This window comes from Hemicordylus capensis, chromosome 6 (genome assembly GCF_027244095.1).
Source record: "Hemicordylus capensis ecotype Gifberg chromosome 6, rHemCap1.1.pri, whole genome shotgun sequence".
Taxonomy (NCBI): Eukaryota; Metazoa; Chordata; class Lepidosauria; order Squamata; family Cordylidae; genus Hemicordylus; species Hemicordylus capensis.
In genome coordinates this window covers 27860856-27884147 of record NC_069662.1, presented here as the reverse complement: position 1 = coordinate 27884147, position 23292 = coordinate 27860856, and the positions used below count along the sequence as shown (strand labels likewise).

At 44.4% G+C, this 23292-nt stretch overlaps 1 protein-coding gene across 1 annotated transcript; it reads left to right on the top strand.

The window, feature by feature from the left end:
- Nucleotides 1-647: 647 nt before the first annotated feature.
- Nucleotides 648-22037, top strand: LOC128330630 (serine protease 33-like). The gene is made up of 6 exons (XM_053263769.1): nucleotides 648-753; nucleotides 6727-6753; nucleotides 11572-11737; nucleotides 17778-18055; nucleotides 19585-19766; nucleotides 20690-22037. Exons 1-6 carry the CDS (start codon nucleotides 747-749, stop codon nucleotides 20945-20947), a joined length of 918 nt encoding a protein of 305 aa, XP_053119744.1. The 5' UTR covers nucleotides 648-746; the 3' UTR covers nucleotides 20948-22037.
- Nucleotides 22038-23292: the final 1255 nt, after the last annotated feature.

Here is a 23292-nt window from a genome sequence, read left to right as displayed (position 1 = left end):
GAAATGGGTCCTAGTTCAGTAGCAGAGCATAGGTTTTGTGTGCAGAAGGTCCTGCTTCAACCCTCAACATCTCCAGGTAGGTGTGGAAAAGGCCCCTTTCTGCTACCATGGCCAGCTGCTGCCAGTCAGTGTAGAGATGATCCTGAGCTTGATGGACCAGTGGTCGGACTCAGTAGAGGGCAGCTTCATATGTTCACATGGCTCCTTTGCACATAAAACCAAACATGAAAATATACCAGACCCACATATGGTGTGTCAGAGATGGTTAATTCAGGCTTTTAATTCGTTCTGTTTTTATTTTGCTATCTAATTCCATTTTATATTTTATGTAATAGTTCTTAATTGTATATTTTATGTGTATGTTTATATATATATCTGCATGCACTGTTATTGATGTTCACTTTTGGGGACTCTTGTATCTAGATCTGATCGGTGTGCTGATCTTTGATCGTAATAATAATAATAAACTGATGATTGGAGAAAATATACCAGAGAGGAAGAACATGTAGGCGATGTATTAGATTCAGAGGACTGTACAGTTTCTGTGGAGTGAACCTGATCCTGATGTTCTATGCTTGTCTTAGAAAAATGTGTGCTTCTTCACACCGCTGTATGCAGTCTTTCTAGACGTGTGCTGCTATGACTCAGCTGCCTTGCAGAGGAAGCTGCCAGGTCTCTTACGCTGCTGCTTACTAACTCAGTTCCAGGGAAACTGGCTCTTCCAGTAGCCTCTCGGTTGCTCTCCCATGGGAGGTGAGTCGGCACTGGGGCGTGGATCCGAGGCCTCGAGGGGGAGACGGGATGGAGGATGACTGTGCACTGCAGGAGCAACTGGAAGAGGGACAACGTCTTTCGTGATTTGATTGATGCCTAGCAGCTTCTGATGCTGGCCTACATAAGAAGGAGGAAGGCAGACAGTTCAGAGTCTGTCACACAACGCTAAAAGCTTTGAAGTAGCGTTACAGCACCATCCTAGGCGTGCTTACTCAGATGTAAGCTCCACTGAGTTACATAAGAACAGCCCTGCTGGATCAGGCTTACGACCCATCCAGTCCAGCATCCTGTTTCACACAGTGGCCCACTGAGAAGCCCACAGGCAAGAGGTGAGGGCATGCCCTCTCTCCTGCTGTTGCTCCCTTGTAGCTGGTATTGAGAGGCATCTTGCCTCTGAGGCTGGAGGTGGCCTATAGCCACCAGACTAGTAGCCATTGATACACCTGTCCTCTGTGAATTTGTCTAAGCCTCCTTTAAAGCCAGCCAAGCTAATGGCCATCACCACTTCCTGTCTCAGAGAAATCCATAGATTAATTATGCAGTGTGTGGAACAATATTTCCTTTTGTTGGCCCACTGGGTCTTCCTTGCAGGAGCATTTGCATAGGACTGCAGCTTTAGAGTATTCAAAGTAAAGGTAAAGCGTGCTGTCGAGTCAGTGTTGACTCCTGGCGACCACAGAGCCCTTTGTCTTTGGTAGAATACAGGAGGGGTTTGCCATTTCCTCCTACTGTGCAGTAAGAGATTATGCCTTTCAGCATCTTCCTATATCGCTGCTGTCTGATATAGGTATTTCTCATAGTCTGGGAAACATACCAGTGGGGATTCGAACCGGCAACCTCTGGCTTGCTAGTCAAGTCATTTCCCTGCAGCGCCATTAGGTAGCTCAGAGTATTCAAAATCCTTCCATAACAATTATCTCATTCTGCCTCACAACAACCTTCTAAGGTAGGCCAGTAATTACCACCACAGTGCAAATGGAGATGAGCAGGGACTGAGTGGCTTGCCTAAGGCTTTCTTGTGAGGTCATGGCTGAGATGAGCTTCAGAAGGGGCTTCGTGGCTTACAGACCTCTCATGCTTAATTACAACAGTATGCCAGTTCTGATACAGGAGAAGGTACCTCTAGGCATTGTCAGAGTGCTTCCCCCCTCGAAACTGAGTAATCACAGCCTCTCTTCTTGCATATGGGATTAATGGGCACCGTGTTATTCAGAGTTTAACAACCAGTATCTTTTTTCTTAAATTAAAAACAAACAAACACCAAACCTTTCCTGGGGCATCCTGCTCAGATTGCAGAGTGTGCCATTAGTGTCCCTAAAACACATTGTTCAATGAAATGAATTCTGGGCTTGCTTGTGCACAGTCAGGCAGGCCCAGGCTTGGAGCTGACACACAAAGGATTGCCCCATGGTGACCTAGGCCCACAGTACGTTATGAACATGGATGTTCTCCCCCTGCCCAGAACAATTTCCATAATATTGCTCTGTGATAAAGGTGGGTGAAATCGTTTGTCAGAAATCATTGGAATCTAGGAGGCTGCTTTATACTGAGTCAGACCATTAGACCATCCTGCTCAGTATTGCCAACACTGACTGGCAGTGGCTCTCCAAAGTTCCAAACAGGAGTCTTTCCCAGCATTACCTTTAGATGCTGCCAGGGATTGAACCTGGGACCGTCGGCATGCAAAGCAAATGCTCTACCCCTGAGCTGCAGCCCCATCCCACAAAGAAAGCATTGTGTTGCCTGGGAAAACAGCCCATTCTGGTTTCTGATGGTTAACTTCCATCTCTGCCCACTTTCCTTATTGGTGTTCACCTGTCGACAGGTAGAGTAACCAGATGCAAAGGAATGGGGCTCTTGTAGACTGTGAGATCTTTGTGGAACAGGGAACAACAACAACAACAACTTTATTATTATTATGATCTCCTCCACCAGGCACTACCTTGATGAGGTAGAGGGGCTTGCGAGTTTCGAGGATGCAGATGGCTATGAGGGTCACCCAAACCAGACAGGCCTCTGCTGGGAAGCCAGACTAAATGTGCCTAATCCCATAACCATGGTGAGAACAAGAAAAACAAATCCTATACCGGATCGGTCGTCGCCCGGGTCAACGAGGGCCGTGTCAAGTCCTAGAGTACCTGGGCATGTTGAAAAATGGGTTACAGGACTCAGGATCTTCAGCTGAGCAACCAGGGCTAGAGACTGTAGGGCTACTGGAAGAACAAACTCAATTAATTAATTAACTAACTAATTAATTAATGATGATGATTATTTCTTTTTTACACAGTCAGACAAGTGTTATTGACTGGTTTGTTTTATCCAGACATTGAGTCCTTCCCAAGGAGCTGGGATGGCTGAATTTAATTATAAATATTGTTGTTATTATTATAGATATTGTCACAAAATACAGGCTATTTATTATTATTTATTATTATTATTAATTCACACAATCAGACAGGTATAATTGACTGGTTTCTTTTATCCAGACAGCGATTCCTTCCCAAGGACCTGGGATCGCTGCATTTTATTATCAGTGTTGTTGCTGTTATGATAGATATCGTCGCAGAATATAGGTTGTTCCCAGTAAAGTTGCTCTTTGTAATTGGCTGATGGTGATTTCTGTGGCCCCTATGGTGCTGAGGTGCTCTTCAAGTTGTTCTGGAATTGCACCTAGGGCACCAATTACCACTGGGATTATTTTGGTCTTCTTCTGCCATAGCCTTTCAATTTCAATTTGTAGATCTTTGTATTTTGTGATTTTTTTCTATTTCTTTTTCTTCTATTCTGCTATCCCCTGGTATTGCTATGTCGATTATTGACTGTTAATTTATAACAACAACAACAACAACAACAACAACAACAACAACAAAGTCCTGGCAATGGCTTAAGAATGACAACTTGAAGAAAGAAACAGAGGGATTAATACTGGCTGCGCAAGAACAGGCACTAAGAACAAATGCAATAAGAGCCAAAGTCAAAAAATCCACAACAAACAGCAAGTGCCGCCTTTGTAAAGAAGCAGATGAAACCGTGGACCACCTAATCAGCTGTTGTAAAAAGATCGCACAGATTGACTACAAACAAAGGCATGACAAGGTAGCAGGGATGATACACTGGAACATCTGCAAAAAATACAAGCTACCTGTAGCCAAAAATTGGTGGGACCATAAAATTGAAAAAGTGGCAGAAAATGAAGATGTTAAAATATTATGGGACTTCCGACTACAAACAGACAAACATCTGCCACACAATACACCAGATATAACTGTAGTCGAGAAGAAAGAAATACAAGTGAAAATAATCGACATAGCAATACCAGGGGATAGCAGAATAGAAGAAAAAGAAATAGAAAAAAATCACCAAATACAAAGATCTACAAATTGAAATTGAAAGGCTGTGGCAGAAAAAGACCAAAATAATTCCAGTGGTAGTTGGCGTCCTGGGTGCAGTTCCAAAAGACCTTGAAGAGCACCTCAACACCATAGGGGCCACAGAAATCACCATCAGCCAATTACAAAAAGCAGCTTTACTGGGAACAGCCTATATTCTGCGACGATATATATAACAATTGACAATAAAATTCTGGCATCCCAGGTCCTTGGGAAAGACTCGATGTCTGGATCAAACAAACCAGTCAATAACACCTGTCTGACTGTGTAAACAAGAAATAATATTCTATGTAAAAGCTTTGAGCATTTTTTGGGGTTGAAAAGTGGTATATAAATATTAATAGTAAGTAGTAAGCCTCTGGCACCCTTGATAGTGGGGCGGAAGACGGCATTTCAGGGCATGCAGCTTTGCTCTCTTCCCTGAATGCGGTTTCCTAAGGACCCTTGGCAAACCACCCTTTGTGGGCCCCGTCCTACTTGGGCAGGCCCCAAGAGAGCTGTTCTGCCACCACCAGCCAAAGGCTGTGGGCACAGAGGAGGTCTCCGGGTTCAGCATGAGGCCCCTAAGCAGCTGCCCATCCATGCTGATTGCTGACCACTCATGCCGGCCCTGCCTGCATGTGAAATGCTTTGCTCGACACAAGTGTAAAGAACCAGGAGCTTTGTGCTCCTTTGCTTCTGGTAACCCATTAATATTCTCTCTCTCTCTCTCCACACACACCCACACCCACAACACTTCCGTAGCCTCTAAACCTACTAGCCTCTGAGAGAGAGAGAGAGAGAGAGAGAGAGAGAGATGCTGTCCCAGGGAGTAGGCAGGTGAGCTGGGGGTGTGGTGTGGAGGACAATACCCAACAGCTCAGGTTTAGCCTTTTGGCAGTCTCTCTGGTACTCAGCGACGCCAAGAGGCTGCTCCCTTTGTGGTGTGGACTAATCCTGCCAAGGGGTGCTTGGCCTCACCATCCCAGCACTCTCCCTCTGCTCTCTCCTTCCCTGGTTGGCTCCAGAGGTGGGTCCTCCAAGGCGACCATGCTGCCGAGTCTCTGCTGCTCCCCAGCTGTCCTCCTGCTCCTGTTGCTGACAGGTGAGTGAGCAGGAGGGGTGTGTGTGTGTGTGTGTGGTCACTTACTTCTGCTATTCCTACTACTATGAATATTTATAGACCACTTTTCAAGTAAGTCACTAGGGATCTGGGAATAAGCCTGGTCTCTTGCAGAGGTGGGAGGAAGGCCCCAAGATGGTTCTCTGTCCTACCTGGAACATCAGTCCTGGTCTGCATGAGACAGGAAAGATCCAGGACTCCTGTGCTCTCTGGGAGGGAAGTAGGGATCCGCAGAGTACAAGCAGGAAGGGTCTCAAAGCAAGGATTCTTTGAAAGAGCAGTGGGTCACACAGTAAGGGAGCCTCGGAGCTGGGGATGTTGTAGTTGTTAAAGCAAAGATATCAAGAACCAGGACTCCTGGATTCTGAGTAAAGATTAGATTGGATGAGAATTGGTTAGAGCAGGGAGATCTGGGGTCCAAATTGTTTTCCGTATTCTCAGCTCTAGGTACCACCTTATTTTGCTGCCAGGGTTACCGCAGCTGTCCCTTTTCCAGCTGCACGGCAGGCAAAAATTTAACAGGTGTAGCTTTTCTCCTAGTATGGAGATGCTGTGCTGGGAATGATTTAACCTGTTTGATTTCTGACTGCCATGAGACTGGTAAATGCACAGGAGCCCTGATAAAATACAAGTGGGAGCCTTCTTGTATTTTTCCTCAACTCTGGGAGACATGTGATTATGGAAGTGGGTGTTAAACTCCAGGCAGAGTTTAGGGAGGATCTTTTTCTTCCCCTCTTGTTCCTTAAATTCGTTTGTTATTTCTCTGTGTAAACTGCCCTGAGCCATTTTTGGAAGGGCGGTATAGAAATCGAATTAATAATAATAATAGTTAATAATAAATGCACAACATTTCAGGATTTTCTTGTATTGCACAATTAGCCTTGTGGCAAATCCTCAGCCAGACCGAAACAGTTTGTGCTTCTGTGCATCCCTTGAGAGGTTTGGGTTACCTCTCTGTTCCCATTTCTGTAATGCAATGCTGGTTGACCTGGAGAATAGCTGGTTGTCACACCTCCAAGGGAGATCCATTGCCGTGCTGGACAATTGGAATGTGGATCTTTGATTTCCAATTATGATTTGATGTTGAGTGAATCCTTATTTAGTAATTTATGGTGTTAATGCTCTCTTCTTGCCTTTCCCCCCTTTCTTTTTTGGTTTGGTTTTCTGCTGTAAACCAGGGGTGTCATTGAGACACAAAAGCAGTATATAAATAAAAGTTGATCTGACATGTAGGCTCCTTTTGGTATTCTCGAGGGGTCTTTAGTGGCCTGGCCTGTGTCACTCCAGCCCAACCATAGGCACATTTGAATGCTGACCAAGTCTGCAATTCCTGTGGGATCATCACAGAATATGCTTACAGAGTCGGGATCTGTGCAAAGCCATGATAGCCAGTGGAAGCCATGCTATCTCTTGCCCATTGTCCCCCCATTCTGTCTGACGCCATTTCCTTTCCTCTTGCAGGTGCTGAAAATAGTTCTGCTCAAAGAGGTAAGAACCTGAGAGAACTAGACTAAAAGTGAGGTAGGAGTAGGCTTGTGGCGGGGGGAGGGGGCTACGTAAGTTTTGGGCAGTATAAAAGTATGTTAAATGAATGAATGAATGAATGAATAAATAAATAAATAAATACAAATACAAATACTAACATGATGCACAGTGATATGGAGCCACTATACACTACATCAGGACTTCTATGGATTTGTAAGGCAGCCCCGATGCTGCAGAGTAGGAGTGCACATTGGCCCTCCAGCTGCTGGACTACAACTCCCATCACCACAGCCATATGGCCAATATTCAGGGATGATGGGAGTTGTAGTCCAACAACAGCTACAGGGCTGAAGCCTTGATGTAGAGCAGGGCTGCTCAATTTCAGCCTTCCTGCAGATGCTGGACTGCAAAAAACACCACCCCTGGCTTTGGACTACCCCTGTAGTCCAAAAAGAACCTGGAGGGCCAAAGTTGTGCAGCCCTGCTGTAGAGCAGGGATTTTCAGCGTTGGGTCCCCAGATGTTAGTGGACTTTAACTCCCATAATCCCCAGTGGCCTTTGGTTGGGGATTATGGGAGTTGAAGTCCAATAACATTTGGGGACCCAATGTTGAGAATCCCTGCTGTAGAGAGTTGGTGGTTGGGCAAGCAGAACAGCCGCAGTTTCTCCCGTTTCCGGGGAGAAACTGCGACAGCCCTGTCTGCGCCACTGTTCATTATCTATGTCAGGGGTGAGCAAACTTGCCCCTACCCCCATGTTATTGATGGGAGTTGTAGTTCTACAACATCTGGAGGGCTAGGTTTGCCCACATGTGGTGTGCTGTGGATCCACACCTCTGGACACCATGCCAGTAGCTGATAGTAAATCTCTCTGGACCCACTGGGATATCCGTATCTAACTGCCCAAGCCCCTCCTTGCTCTCTTTTTTCAGCCCTCTAATTATATATTATGTTGTATGTGCATACAGGTATGTATGTATGTATGTATGTATGTATGTATGTAAAATATTTCTATACCGCTCCAAACTTGCGTCTCTGGGTAGTTTACAATTAAAATAATTTAAAACATTAAATCAATTAACAATTAAAATCATTTAAAAGATTAAAAACATTTAAAACCCAGTATTAAAATTATTTAAAACTATAAATCTAATTAAAAGGCTGGGTGAATAAGTGTGTCTTCAGTGCCTTTTTAAAAGTTGCCAGAGATTTGTACACATGTACCTGTTTTTGTGTGAATGGCTGCCCATGCAGGCACAGGCCTCCTCAAATGCAGGGTACTGATAGAAAATGTACTGCTGTATGAGCGTTGAACACAGTATGTGAAGAACTGCACGTGCGCACAGATTGGTATGTACATACACTGTATACAGACTGTACATGTGTTCATTGTCATGTGTGAATAAGGCTTCTGTCTGTTCCCTTTCCTGAAGTGAAAATGGTGGCACAGCTCAGCTCCACCAGTCTGAAGATGGGCATATTTTCATGTTTGCTCAAAGCCAGAAATGGGGAAATTATTTACGCATTGGAAAAGAGACTCAGCATGTGTTATGGGTCTTTCTGCACCCACAGCAATTCTCTTGTATGTATGGATGCCTTTCAAGAGAAGTAGTTCACTCTATTTCTGCCATATAGAGAACTAGGGTGTGCTTTGTGTAGATGCAGCCTATCGATCTCAGGTACAGTGAATGAGTACATCCAGGAGCCCAAAATATCTCTGCATAGAAGCATTACATTTCTCCCATACATTCTCTCTTTGTCCACAGATTCCCATCTTTCTCCATATAACCCTCTTATTTACCTATTTGACACTGTGTGCACCCTCACACTTAACATACATCTTGTTCTCTCTGTCCTTCACTCCATTTAAGTTATTTGTATCCACACCCATCCATCTACATACCTTCCACATTTCTTTCTATTCGTCTTCCTGCCCACAAAAACTGGGTGTTATGTGTAATTTGTTTCAGTTTAATTATTTGTATTTATGATCCACCCTGCTCTTTAGAATCAGGGCAGACAGCAACATTTGTAAATGTTTGCAAAAAACAAAAAAGAAGAAGAAGAAGAAAGAAAAGAAAAGAAAAGAAAAAATGAAAGACTTAGCACAGACCTGCTCAACTTTGCCAACCCAGCTGTTTTTTAAATATTTATTTATTTATTCATTTAACATATTTCTGTACCACCCAAAACTTGCTTCTCTGGCTGGTTTACAATTAAAATCATTTAAACATTAAATCAACTAAACAATTAAAATCATTTAAATATTAAAATCATTAACATTACAATAATTTAAAACCCAACATGAAAAAATAACTATATATCTAATTAAAAGCCTGGGTGAATACATCGTTTTCCAGTGCCTTTTAAAAAGTTGCCAGAGATGGAGAGGCTCTTAATTCAACAGGGAGCGCATTCCAAATTCCAGGGGCAGCAATGGAGAACGTCCTTTCCCGAGTAGCTGCCAGACGAGTTGGTGGCAACCGCAGACAAACCTCTCCAGATGATCTTAATAGGTGGTAGGGCTCATGGTGAAGAAGATGTTCTCTTCAATACCCAGGTCCTAAGCTCATAAGAGCTTTAAAGGTAATAATCAGCACCTTGTATTTTGCCCGGAAACTTATCAGCAGCAAGTGTAGTTCTTTCAACACAGGAGTAATATTGTCTCTCCTAGATGACCCAGAGACAAACCTGGCCACCGCATTCTGGACCAGCTGCAGTTTCTGGACAATGTACAAGGGCAGACCCACATAGAGCACACTGCAGAGGTTACCAGCATATGTACCACAGTTTGGAGGTTACCCTCTTCTGCACCTTTTCAAGTTCTACAATATCCTTTTTAAGAGAAGGTGACCAAAACTGTATGCAATACTTCAAATGTGGCTGCACCATAGAGCTGTAGGCCAGCATTTGCAGGAGGGCTGAAGTTGAGCAGCCCTGACAGCAGGAACGGTTTTACATCTTTGGATGATGCTCAGGCTCTTATTACAGTGAACCTGCAAGAGGAAGCTAATTTCATAGTTCATAGGGCTACATCGTTACTGTGTGACTAGGCACATAGTTCATGTGTGAATAGATGAATAGTTCATTTACCCCTTTTTGTCGTACAAATATGCATACGACAAATATTTATATACCACTTTTCAACAAAAATTTTCCAAAGTGGTTTACATATAAATAAATAAATAAAATAAAATAAAATAAAATAAATTGCACATTCATTCATACACATTCATGTTTCCCAGGCCTGTTATCCCCACTCCCTCTACACTCCCTAACAGTATCCATCCATCCACCTATCCATCCACCCATCCACTGCATCTATTTAATCTTCCATCACAATCAGTGAGAAAGGGCTTGAGGGTGCATGGGGAGGAAGGCTGCTAAAACTTATCTCCCCTGTAGACGATAGATGGGTCAATGCTGGGCACGCAGATTGCACACCCAGATCGAAATCGGCTTTTCCTGGCAGTGCAGAAGGTCGGGGCATGTTGTCCTGAACCCCGTAAATCCCATAATGCACCATGCGAGTGTGCAGTGCATTGTGGGGATTCCCCCAGCGCTGGCCGGGAGCCTCACAGCCTCTCAGCCCCGGCTGCAAGCAACTGGCGCAGGCAGATGTTCAGGAAAACATGTTTAAGGGATGGCTTGCTCCCTTAACCTAATATAAAAGTTGGGCTCCGGAGACGGGTTCACCGCAGAGGCACTGCTGGAAGCCCTGGGGCTACCGGTGGTTCTTACAGGCAGACAACTTGGCTTTCTTATCCCAGTCTTGGCCGTGCATGAGAACAGCATCTCATTCTAATTAGCAGCAATTGAAAACATCCCTCCAGATGCCTTTGAGGTCCCTACCTGGTGCAGACAGGTAATTATATCATGATGATTTTCTGATGACCACACATAATGATGGAACACAGTCATTTTGTTCAACATAAAGATGTCTTTATCCAACCATCTGTTCATCACAATACTTCTAACATATTTCTTTACCCAGTCTTCCTTGATCCTTCATTCACCCACTTTTTTCGATGCACATTCAATACCGTTCATCCAGTCATCCATTTCTCTATTTACTCTTTGAGTATCTGTCTGATTACTGTATTTGCTATGTCATTAGGACTGATTTGACTTTGCAAACAGACTTAAAAACAAATCAATTTCAGAAGGAAGCGTCAGAATCTAAATTTTAGTTCTCTTTAAGTTAGTCTAATTAAATGTTGAAACCTGTCTATCGTTAATTAATTCATGTCTGCCACCTGCCACCATTGCATCTAATTTTCCTTCTGTTTTAAGCCTTTTAATCACTGTTCCTCACACTGGCTGCTTTGCAGGCCCACAGAGACATCTCAAAATCTCTTTCTCTCTCTCTGTGTCCCACAACAGAAAGGGGGCCTTATACAGACTTGCCCTTCAAATGGCCCCTGCTAACTTGGCAAAGAGGCACCCTTTAATGTGGCGATCCTCTTTATTTTGCAGGTGGAGAGTAACTGGCCCTATCCACCCCCAGCACAGTACCCCTCCAGTGACGGTTCCTGGTGTCTATCTTATGTTTCTTTTTAGATTGTGAGCCCTATAGGGACAGGGATCCATCTTATTTATTTATTATTTCTCTGTGTCAACTGCCCTGAGCCATTTTTGGAAGGGTGGTATAGAAGTCGAATGGATAAATAAATAAATAATAACAAGAAAACTATTTAGGTACAAAATTGTGAAGGGCTTGTACTTGCTATGGAATGTCAAACACACAAATACAGTATGCCAATGTTCCTCAACATCACTCTGTTCCTTTCCATGCCTTATGCCTCTCCTGCTTCCACTGCAGTTTGTGGCCAACCCAAAGTGCACTCCACTCGGATCGTTGGGGGGAAGAAGGCGGAGGAAGCAGAATGGCCGTGGCAAGTCAGCGTACGAGAAAACAGGGTACATGTGTGCGGTGGGAGCCTCATCTCATCCCAGTGGGTTGTGACAGCTGCTCATTGCTTTGAAGGGTGAGAAGAAGAAGAAAAATCTGTGCTGACACAGCACTACACTACAATACCTCTTAGGAGAGGAGAGCTGGTCTTGTGGTAGTGAGCATGAATTGTCCCCTTTGCTAAGTGGGGCCCACCTTGTTTTGCATCTGGAGGGGTGACTACATGCAAGTGCTGCAAGATATTCCCTGTAAGGGATGGGGCCATAGCTCAGTGGAAGAACATCTGCATGCATGCATGCAGAAGATCCTAGGTTCACTCCCTGGCATCTCCAGGTAGGACTGGGAGAGACTCCTGCCTGGATCCTTGGAGAGCCACTACCAGTCAGTGTGGACAACACTGAGCTAGATGGACCAATATCTCACTAGGTATAAGTCAGCTTCCAATGTTCCTATGTGCCTTAGGGAGGTCTTGATGTCTTCAAAGTGACTGAAGATCTCAGTGGACCACTAGGGTCCACTGAGCATCAAGGGCAGGACCAGCAGGTTCTTTCAGGCACTGATACATTCCAATGTCAGCGCAAATTACAACAACACAAAATCATGAAGAATCCACACTAGGAAGAAGAAGTTTGTATTATATTCTTAGTGCCGACTGCTCCCAATCTGCAGCAATCAGCGAAGCAACCATCTTTTTCTTTCTAACATGAAAAGGGACAGTTTTCATGGTTATTTCACTGATTTCTGCAGATTGCCAGCAGATGGCAGAAAGAATAAAATGAGAGATCCTTCTTCCTAGTGTGGTGTCACAGATCCTATCGTGTTGCCACCAGTATCATAGCCCAGTCTGAACCAGCCCTGTGGTTTCAAGCTTCAGCACTGCCACCAAGTAGACTTTTGTATTTTTTCTCTGCCTGGGTTGACCAAAAGAGACTTCCAAACCTCTGTCTTATTCACAGTTAGGAAGGGTGGAAAGGCTTCTAAGCATGGGTTTAGGAAACAGACGGAAGCTACAAATTTCAACTTCAAAACAAGAAAACTTTACTTTAAATTAGTTCAATTCAAAACAATAGCTCTTTTGGAAAATTTAGTACAAAACTGCAATCATATGAGCACAAGGTGTAAATAAAATATGAGAAAAATGCATCCAGTCTATCCTGAACTAATACTGGGCCCTAACTCAAAGTCCTTTCCAAGAGTCTTCTTGCAATCCCCCTTAGTCAGCTTCTGCAGCAAGCCTCAGGTCCTGCTCTTCCTTCTGAGTTCTGGGGAAACAGTGCCAAACTGTTTCTTCAGCTGCTTTGGGAGTGATTCAGACTATAGAACAGGAGCTGTGAACCGTTGACCCCATGCACAGCCTTTTTTTTTAAACCATAAGGAGTGATTGATTGATTGATTAAGTGCTGTCAAGTCACTGTCGACTCTTAGCAACCACATAGATAGATTTTCTCCAGGATGATCTGTCTTCAACTTGGCCTTTAAGGTCTTTCAGTGGTGCATTCATTGCTGTCGTAATCAAGTCCATCCACCTGGCTGCTGGTCGTCCTCTTCTTCTCTTTCCTTCAACTTTCCCCAGCATTATAGACTTCTCAAGGGAGCTGGGTCTTCGCATAATGTGTCTGAAGTATGATAGTTTGAGCCTGGTCATTAGTGCCTCAAGTGAACATTCTGGATTGATTTGTTCTATGATCCATTTGTTTGTTTTCCTGCCTGCCCATGGTATCCTCAAAAGTCTTCTCCAGCACCAAAGTTCAAAAGCGTAATGACCGGAGTGCTGACCTAACTTCATCTTCCCGTACTAGAGGTTCTTGCAAGTAGGGAATATCTTCTAGAGTATCTTGGATGCTGACGTCCCTGCTGTACAGATTTTCATTACACTCCTTCCATCTCTACTTGATCTTTGCTGAATCAGTTACTAACTGTCCTTTGGCATCCCTTAACATACCAATTCGAGGTTGGAACCTCCCTCTGAGTTCAGAGATCTTTTGGAAAACTTGCTTTGTTTTTATGTGTCTATTTCCATCCTCAAGAAGAGATCTTTTGGAAAACTTGCCTTGTTTTTCCATGTCTATTTCCATCCTCAAGATCTTTATAGATATCATTGTAGCATTGCTCTTTGGCTCGTTTAACAGCTTTCTGAAATTCCCTATTAAGTTCCTTACTGAGGTCTTTATCTTTCTTGACGTTGGCTTCTCTCCTCTTCTGGGCAGTTTTCACCATCTGTTCTGACACCCATTTTACTTTCTTCTGTTTCTTGGTCTTTGGCAGTCTCTTTTCACATTCATCCTTAACAACTACTTTGATTTCATTCCACAGTTCCTCTGGTTCCCTATCAATAAGGTTCAGAACTTCAAAGCAGTTCCTGATGTTCTCCTTGAAAATGGTCGGAACATTCTCAAGATCATATTGTGGAAGCTGGATAGCTTTGTTTTCCCACTTTAGCTTGACTTGGAACTTGCACATGAGCAGTTCATGATTGGTTCCGCAGTCGGCCCCCGGCCATGTCTTTGCTATTATAACTGAGCTCTTCCACCTCCTTGCACCAATAATGCAATCAATTTGATTTCTGTGTACTCCAACTGGTGATGCCCATGTGTATAGGCGCCACTTTTGGTTGTTTGCAAAATGTGTTAGCAATGAGGAGATCATTGGCTTGGAAGAAACGAATAAGTCGTTCTCCTGCTTCCTTTCTGTTTCCTAGGCCATATAGGCCGACTGTGTTTTCCCCCTTACCTTTTCCAACTTTGGCATTCCAGTCTCCAGCCACCAGTAGCACATCTTGCTTGCATGTTCTGCCAAATTCAGACTGAACTTGAGCATAAAACTCAACTTCCTCTTCTTCTGCATCAGTTGTTGGGGCATAGATGTGAAGAACTGTCATGGTAAAGGGTTTTCCATGAAATCTAACTGATATTAATTGGTCACTGACCGCATTGTACCCAAGTATATCATTGCTGTATCCATCCTGAGTATGAAACAACACCATTCCTCCTTTGGTTTTCAGGTCCTGAGTAGTAAATGGTATGATTTTCTGACTGAAAGTGTCCCATTCCAGTCCATTTTAATTCACTGATGCCCAAGATGTCAATCTGTAGACGATTCATTTCATCTTTCACTGTGTTGAGCTTTCTCATATTCATGCTTCTTACATTCCACATTCCCATTGGAATTTTGTCTTTGCAGCTTTGGATTTTCTTTTCCCGCATGGCAACATCAGCTACTAGACGTCCAAAAGGCTTTAATCTAACCGTGTCATAAACACCATCAGTACTCTGAGAGATCCTCAGCTCTTCCTCAGTAGCATGTTGAGTACCATCTGACCTGAGGGGCCCATCATCCGGCACTACATTGACAATCATTCCATTTTGTCTATCCATGTGGTTTTCTTGATAAAATACAGAAGTGGTGTATCATTGCCTTCTCCTGCGCAGTATGAAATGATGCCTTTGTCGTTGTCAGTGTAGTGATCATCCGTCTCCAGCATCTTCCTATATTGCTGCTGCCCAATATAGGTGCCTGCTTGCTTTAGCTGGGCAGCTGGGATTACCTTTGCACTCTGGGTGACCCTACTGGGAGTATACCTCCCAGCGTACTTCACTCATCCCTCCCAGGAACACCCCCCCCCACGATGAGGCAGCATAGCAGGACTTGGGGGGGACATAAGGAGTAATGTGAAGAAATGAGGCGTGAACTTCCTCTCTCTATATATAAGATTTCTGTATTGCAATTGCTTTGCTTACTGAGTAAGCAAAGCAACTGCAATACAGAAATCTTATATATAGAAAGAGGAAGTTCACGCCTCATTTCTTCACATGTGGATCCCTCATTTTATTTTTCCTAGTAATTTGAGCTGATGTTGAAATATATAGCATAATTCAGCAAAAGACCCATTCTACATTGCTAATGTTAAAATGAAATAATTTGTAAATGATGATTATTAGAGTCATTCTTTTGTGATCCTAAATTTGGGTTGAAAGAAGCAGTTCATAGGACAGGTTATGAAGATGTCTGTTTATCTCAGTTAGTGAGATCATATACACACACTGAACACTCTAAAGTATGCTGTAAATGCAAATTCTTGTTGTTGCTTTTATTATCATTGTACACCACATCAAATGTAGTTGAATTATTGAAAAAGCAGCTAAACAGCAGAACAAACAGGTGGCTTTGGGTTGATGAGAGATGCAGTCAGTTACTAAACTATAGTGAGGGTTACTCAGTGTACTTTATCTGATTTGGCAATATTCCCTACTGAGCAACACTTCAGAGCAAATACCTTGGACACAAGGGAGATTGTTGGATCCACCGCTTGAGGAATCCAACACCTTATGGCCTCAATTTGGAGGGCAATTCATGAACCTCAACTCAGTCATTTTAACCTATCTTCCTGCCATAGACGAGCCACCTAATGGCGCAGTGGGGAAATGACTTGAATAGAAAAACAGAGGTTGCCGGTTCAAATCCCCGTGATGTTTCCCAGATTATGGGAAACACCTATATCGGGCAGCAGCGATATAGGAAGATGCTGAAAGGCATCATCTCATACTGCACGGGAGGAGAAAATGGTAAACCCCTCTTGTACTCTACCAAAGACAGCCACAGGGCTCTGTGATCGCCAGGAGTCGACACCGACTCGACGGCACCCTTTACCTTTACCTGCCATAGAACTCTTTTTACTACAGCATTCTGAACTGTCACCAAGCTCTAACAGTGCTACTTTAAAAAGTAGCAGTTGATGATGAAGGTGGAAGCTGAAATGTTCAGCCTATCAATCCCTCTATTTATCTCTGTTGTCAATCTCCTCTAATTTTTCACGTCAAATAAGAACATAAGAAGAACAGCCCTGCTGGATTAGGCCAAAGGCCTATCTAGTCCAGCATCCTGTTTCACACAGTGGCCAACCAAGAAGTCCACAAGTGAGGAAAGGAGAACAACCACCCCTCCTGTTGGCATTCCCTAGCACCCTGGTGTACAAGGGCGTGCTCCCTCTGATCCTAATGGAAACATACAGCGTTCTAGGCTTGCTAAACATTGAAAGCCTATCGTCCATGAATTCCAAATTCAATTGTGCATGAATTTGTCTAACCTTTTTAAAAAAACAACCTATCTAGATTGGTGGGCAGTATTACTTCCAATAGCAACAAATTCCACAGTTTAACATTCCACATTGTGTAATGAAGTACTTTCTTTTGTCTATTTCGAATCTCCCAGCATTGATCTTCAATGCATGGCCATTACACTGACTTTACACTGTAAATGTAGAGTTATGCTACTGTGCTGGTAGCTGGACCAGCATTTCCTTACTTGGTTGGTGCTTAAATAGGCTCAGCTTTATGCCTTATCTGGTGTAATATGGAGGTTCAGAGCATGTGATATGAGCCAGTTCAAATGTCAGCTCAGCTGGGAACCTGATGGACAAACTACTTTCTCAGCCTCAGATTCTCCATCTGGTAGTAATACTGGCTTGCTTTACTGGATTGCTTTAAGAATCATTGGGAGAATGTATCGGAAGATTTAAAAGCATGGCATCGATGCTAAGTATTATTATTATTATTTTATTTTATTTTTTATATCCCGCTCTTTCTCTACGGAGCGCAGAGCAATGTACTACATACTTAAGTTTCTCCTCACAACAACCCTGTGAAGTAGGTTAGGCTGAGAGAGAAGTGACTGGCCCAGAGTCACCCAGCTAGTTTTCATGGCTGAATGGGGATTTGAACTCGGGTCTCCCCGGTCCTAGTCCAGCACTCTAACCACTACACCACGTTGGCTCTTTGAGCATCTAGAGAAAGTGCTCTATAAATGCATTTAACCACTAAATTGGTGTAATGTATCTGTTTTAGGCAGAATTTCAAAACAGGCTTCTATAGAAGGAAAGCTCATTGAAATCAATGGGACTTACTTCTGAGTAAACTTGGTGGGGATCAGTCAGGTAGTAATATTTTTCAGTATACAAATTATGAACTCATGTTAGCCTTACAACAGCCCTGTGAAGGGAGAAGGAGAGTTGAGACAGAACATCTTTCTAAATGCTTCCTAGGGACCTTTAGAGCAGAGCAAGGAGTGGAACGCAGGCCTTCCCACAGCAGCACAGACTGATTTGTCCTTGGATCCTGCAGGCCATTAAAACCAGCTGAGTTCCGAGTACACCTGGGGGAGTATGAGCTCCCCAAACCAGCACCCACCATGGTCTCGTCTGCCGTCAGCAAGATCGTTGTGCACCCGTATTACGCTGGAGATGGTCTCAGTGCTGATATTGCACTAGTGCAGCTGGAGGAACCGGTCAACTCCTCCCGCACCATTTTGCCTGTCTGCTTGCCCAGTACTGTGGAGCCTGACCCATTCCCAGTAGGCATGACCTGCTCAGTAACTGGCTGGGGCCGCCTCTATCCGGATGGTAAGAATGAACTGGGGACCCTGTTGGGAGATGGTGTTGCTTTGGAAATTTAGCTCAGGGGGGAAAGGTGGGGGATAGAGAGGGCGGGGAGCTCAGGCTTGGATGGGATTTGTATCTGTCTGCACAATAAACCACATTAGTCAATTATAAATAAAAACGGGGTTCTAGAGCTGGGCTGCTCAACTTGGGCCCTCCAGCTGTGTTTGGACTACAGCTCCCAGCATCCCCAGACACATTGGCCGATAGTCAGAGATGATGGGAGTTGTAGACCAACATCTACAGAAGGGCCAAAGTTGAGCAGCCCCGTTCTAGAGGCTGAAGAACTGAGACATTCCTTTAATTGTACCATTGGTTGGGGTTTTTTTTTTGTTTGGTAAATAGCACCTGTCACCTTAAGTGGCACTTAAGTGGCATGGGGAAATGCTTGACTAACAAGCAGAAGGTTGCTGGTTCAAATCCCCGCTGGTACTATATCGAGCAGCAGCGATATAGGAAGATTCTTCTTCTTCTTCTTCTTCTTCTTCTTCTTCTTCTTCTTCTTCTTCTTCTTCTTCTTCTTCTTCTTCTTCTTCTTCTTCCATTTATATCCCACTCTTCCTCCAAGAAGCCCAGAGCAGTGTACTACATACTTGAGTTTCTCTTTCACAACAACCCTGTGAAGTAGGTTAGGCTGAGAGAGAAGTGACTGGCCCAGAGTCACCCAGCTAGTTTCATGGCTGAATGGGGATTTGAACTCGGGTCTCCCCGGTCCTAGTCCAGCACGCATCATCTCACACTGTGTGGGAGGAGACAATGGTAAACCCCTCCTGTATTCTACCAAAAGAAAACCACAGGGCTCTGTGGGCGCCAGGAGTTGAAATTGACTTGACGGCACACTTTGCCTTTACCTTTAAATAGCCACTAGGGGCCAATCAGGACTGGGTCCATGGTGTGAGGAGGCTTTGACCACATTGGGATGTCCCCTGCAGTTGCTCTTTGGGAGGGACACAACTATTGGCACCAACAAGGGCTAAAGCTTCCTTCTCCTGTACCACTTACAAGCAGCTCAGTATTCACAAGCTTTCTCAGAAAACACTGCGGCCCTGTTGACATATTATGTTTAGTTCAATCTGTGTGCAGTATACACACACATACAGTTCTTTAAGCATGGACAGTTATTCACACGTTATGTTGAGTGCAGGTACAGCAGAACAGATCCTCGCTATATCCTGCATTTGAAGGGCCCGTATCCAGGTTCACTTTAAAAATGAATGCACATATAGTCCTTCTCATACGATATATGGGTTTGGACACCTGAACATCATAATGTCTGAATTGGGCTCATGTGTGTAAGAGACCTTTTCACATCCCAAGCTGAAGTTCTCAGGGAAGATGATACTTGATTCGGAATAATTCAAGCACTGTGCAAATTTGTGGTCTGAACAAGGTAATGATTTTGAGACTGATCAAGACCAAAAAATGATACCTCAGCCAGGTCAAGTCACGCCGGGTCTGTGTTTGATCTTAATGCCTCCTTTTCCTCGCACCAGCCTCCTTTCTCACCCGGACCTTACAGGAGCTGGAGGTGCCAATCCTCGGTGTTGATGAGTGCAACAACATGTACCAGAATGATTCCAGCACTGAGACGGAGACTGTGCCTGAGGGCTACAAGCTGATTTACAAAGATATGATCTGTGCTGGGTACCCAGAAGGAAAGAAGGACTCTTGCCAGGTAAGAATTGTGGATCAGGGCAGTGGATTTGCAGTTCTCAAACTTGGGTCCCCAGATGTGGGACTACAATTCCCATACTCCCAGCCACAATGGCCAGAGGCTGGGAACCCCTGCTTTAGAGCACTACATGTTTATAACACATATAAGGCAACATCTGATTTCTCTCTTTGAGACATGGGGTGTAGATCAGTGGTAAAGTATCCGCTTGCATGCAGAAGGTCCCATGTTCAATCCCTGGCATCTCCAGGTAGGGCTGAGAAAGACTCCTGGCTGAAACCTTGGTGAGTCGCTGCCAGTCAGAGTCTGACAGTACTGAACTAGATGGACCAGTGTTCTGACTCAGCATAAGGCAGCTTCCTATGTCCTTATGAGAGCTTCAAGGTTTGGAAGATGCCATCTCCCAGTTAGATCAAGGAAGAAGGGCCATATTCTCCAGAAGAGTTTCAATTCAAGGGTTACCTGAGAGAGCGCCTTTCTCTACAAGATCCCCACCACTCACTGAGATCATCAGGATGGGTCTGTCTTTGGTGCCACTGGTTCATCTGGCGGTGACCTGGGATAGGGACTTCTCAGTTGTTGTTGTTGTTGTTATTATTTTTTCCATTTCTATACCGCCCTTCCAAAAATGGCTCAGGGCAGTTTGTTGCCTGTAGGTTGTGGAACGCGCTCCCCATGGATAAGAAAGGATTAATCTTCCTTGGAGGCCTTCAGGAGAGCCTTAAGGACCCATCTTTTTAGCCTGGCTTTTAATGAGATATTATTTTAATTTAATTTGTTTTTAAATGGTTTTCGATTTTAATGTAAACCGCCCTGAGCCACTTCAGGAAGGGCGGAATTTAAATCGAATGAATGAATGTAATACATGCAGCTTTAGACTCTTCCCAGGAGTGTGATGGCCTCTTTCCTTCTTGATCTCCTTCCAGGGTGACTCTGGGGGACCCTTAGCCTGCAAGAAGAATGGGACTTGGTTCCTGGCTGGAGTGGTGAGCTTCGGCTTGGGTTGTTCTGAGCCCAACCGACCTGGAGTCTACACTCGGGTCACCTCCTACATGGACTGGATCCAACGCACGATAGCGGAGAATGCAGCCCTCCATGGCGGTTCACATCTCTCGAAGGCCAATCCTGCGACCTTTTTGCTTCTGCTTCTCCTCCTGGGCTTTCCCCACATGGGAGGCCTTTAGCACCGCCAACGCTGTGCTCTTCCCAAATCAGCTGGGTGACCAAATCAAATAGAGGCCCCAAACGGCACTTCAGGTCTCATTCTAGCCCCACTGAAATCCTGCTGGCCCACCCCCATGGGTGTTATCTTTAAGTACGCTTATGCCGAAAGTCTGTGTCATGGGACTTGCTCCCATTGAGAACATGCATAAGATTGCAGCCTATCATAGCTGGATCGTAGTAGCTGCAAGCTACCCTGGGAGTTTTATCTGAACGGGAGGGCAGGATATTTATTTTAGGATAAAATACAGAGACCACCATCCTGACTCCTGGTGTGCTTGTGTGAGAACTTTGCACTAGCACAAGGCTGCCCTGCTAGCTACTTAACGCTACTTCTAGATCTGGCTTTCCAGACGAATGTTGCACTCGTGCAATAGCTGTGTGGCCTGTGGCATGCCTCAGTAAGAGCACCGTGCCAAAGAGCCCCTTATTTTCTTTAGTGCGGCTATGCAGTCTTCTTGTGCTAGCCCAACACTGTACCTTGTGCAAGCCCACTGCTAGTCATGATGTTGGCCACTGTATCCTTCCTTTACCACTAAAACCAGGAAAAGGAACGAAAGGGTTTGCACCCCCAAATCAATCTTGGGCTACCCCATACCCACTGCTAAGAGACTGTGCCCTCCAATGCAGTTTCTCAACATGCAGTGCACATCCCCCCTGGGGGTATGCAAGACACAGGCAAGGGGTGCAGGACAAGAGGAAGGGGGGAAAGGAGGAGAAGGATGGAGAGAAGAATGCCTCGAATTAGTCTCACTCTCTTTTCCTGTTTGTCGCTCACCCTCTCTCCTTCTCTTTCTATCTTTACTCCTTCCTCCTCTCCAAACGATGGCAAAAGATTTGGCACACCACACAGTGCACAGTGTTTTATGTTGCCCAGCAATAATTTGGTGTGCCCCACTTTGCACGGCACTGTGTCCAGCCTTCCTCGCTTAGGCCGACATCACCTGTAGCCCAAGAACATACTCAAGTTGTGCACCCTGGTCTAAAAGGTGGCAACCAGTCCCTACCCATACTTGATTGGACATCTCTCACATCGCGGCTGTATATAAACAACCCTTCTGCCTGTATATGGTGAACATTACTGTAAATATAAAATTCATTGGAAAATTGAAGTACTGCTAATTTTTTTTCAAGAGTTATGGGGTATCTGCCTCTTATAAGGTTGAGAAACTCTGCTCTACGTAACACCGTAGCATCGTGTCCAGTCCAATGCTTCACCTTTGGGCAAGCCACTCTCTCAAACATGACGACCTCATATCAATCATTGCTACTGTGGCTGCGAGGAACAAGGAACTAGATGTCTGAACCATTAAATAAGCCCTGGGCCACCTGACAAGTTTGCAGATTTTAAGAGGGTTGAGAATTTGGGAGAAGGTTGCTGGTGAAGTATGACTGCACATACAGACACAGCATAACATGCATCTCTCTATAATTATTTTTAAAAAGTGAGTTGACATCACCTGATGTTGCAAGGGCCAGCCTATACTCTGGGAAGCCATTTGCCAATCCAGCGTTTGACTTGCTGCTGGTTATCTGCTATGCATGAAGCCGGCCACTGAAGGTTAGGAGAAAAACCACAGGGTGAGTGAAGTAAGGCACCCTGGGGGCTGGAGATGCATCAACAACTCTGAGCTGGAAGGAAAGCCCAGCACATTCGCAGCAAAGACAAAGAGGCACCTGAACCATGCAAATTCCTGGCATGAATTACAATGTGGTGGGGAAACCACTGGGTGGCTACACTTGAGCGGGAAAAGAAGATGGAGTGAAGCAGGAACTCCAGGCCCAAAGTTACACAGCTGAGTCCAACCCTCTGGCTTTGCACCATTTCTCAGCTTTGTCATTGCCAGTCTTTACACATTCAGTGACCTGAGGCCCAGGGAGGGGGGGGGCGGTGGGGGGGTTGTCGGTTGGGGAGGCCTTGAGGGCCACAAAGATGTGTGAAATTTAAAATGTTTTTTTTGGACAAAAACCACACAACACAAAAAACCACCCAGTCGAAAAACAGATAGTATTCAAAGCAAATGCTTCATATTGCTCTTATTCAGGTATTCTTCATCAGAATCTTCTGAGATTTGGTCAGATTATACCCCTAACAAGGTGAGGTGGAATTTTGAATGGATAGAACAAATGCACCCAGAAATGCATGTAGAATGGTGAATAGAATTTTCAGGCTTTATAATGACAGATTTTTAAAAAAATATATACCCATTTTAACTATACAGGCACAGGTCTGCCTTTATAATACATCCAGCATCACAGGATCTGGCACTATTTGTGTATGTTGAATATACATGAACAAAATAAAACC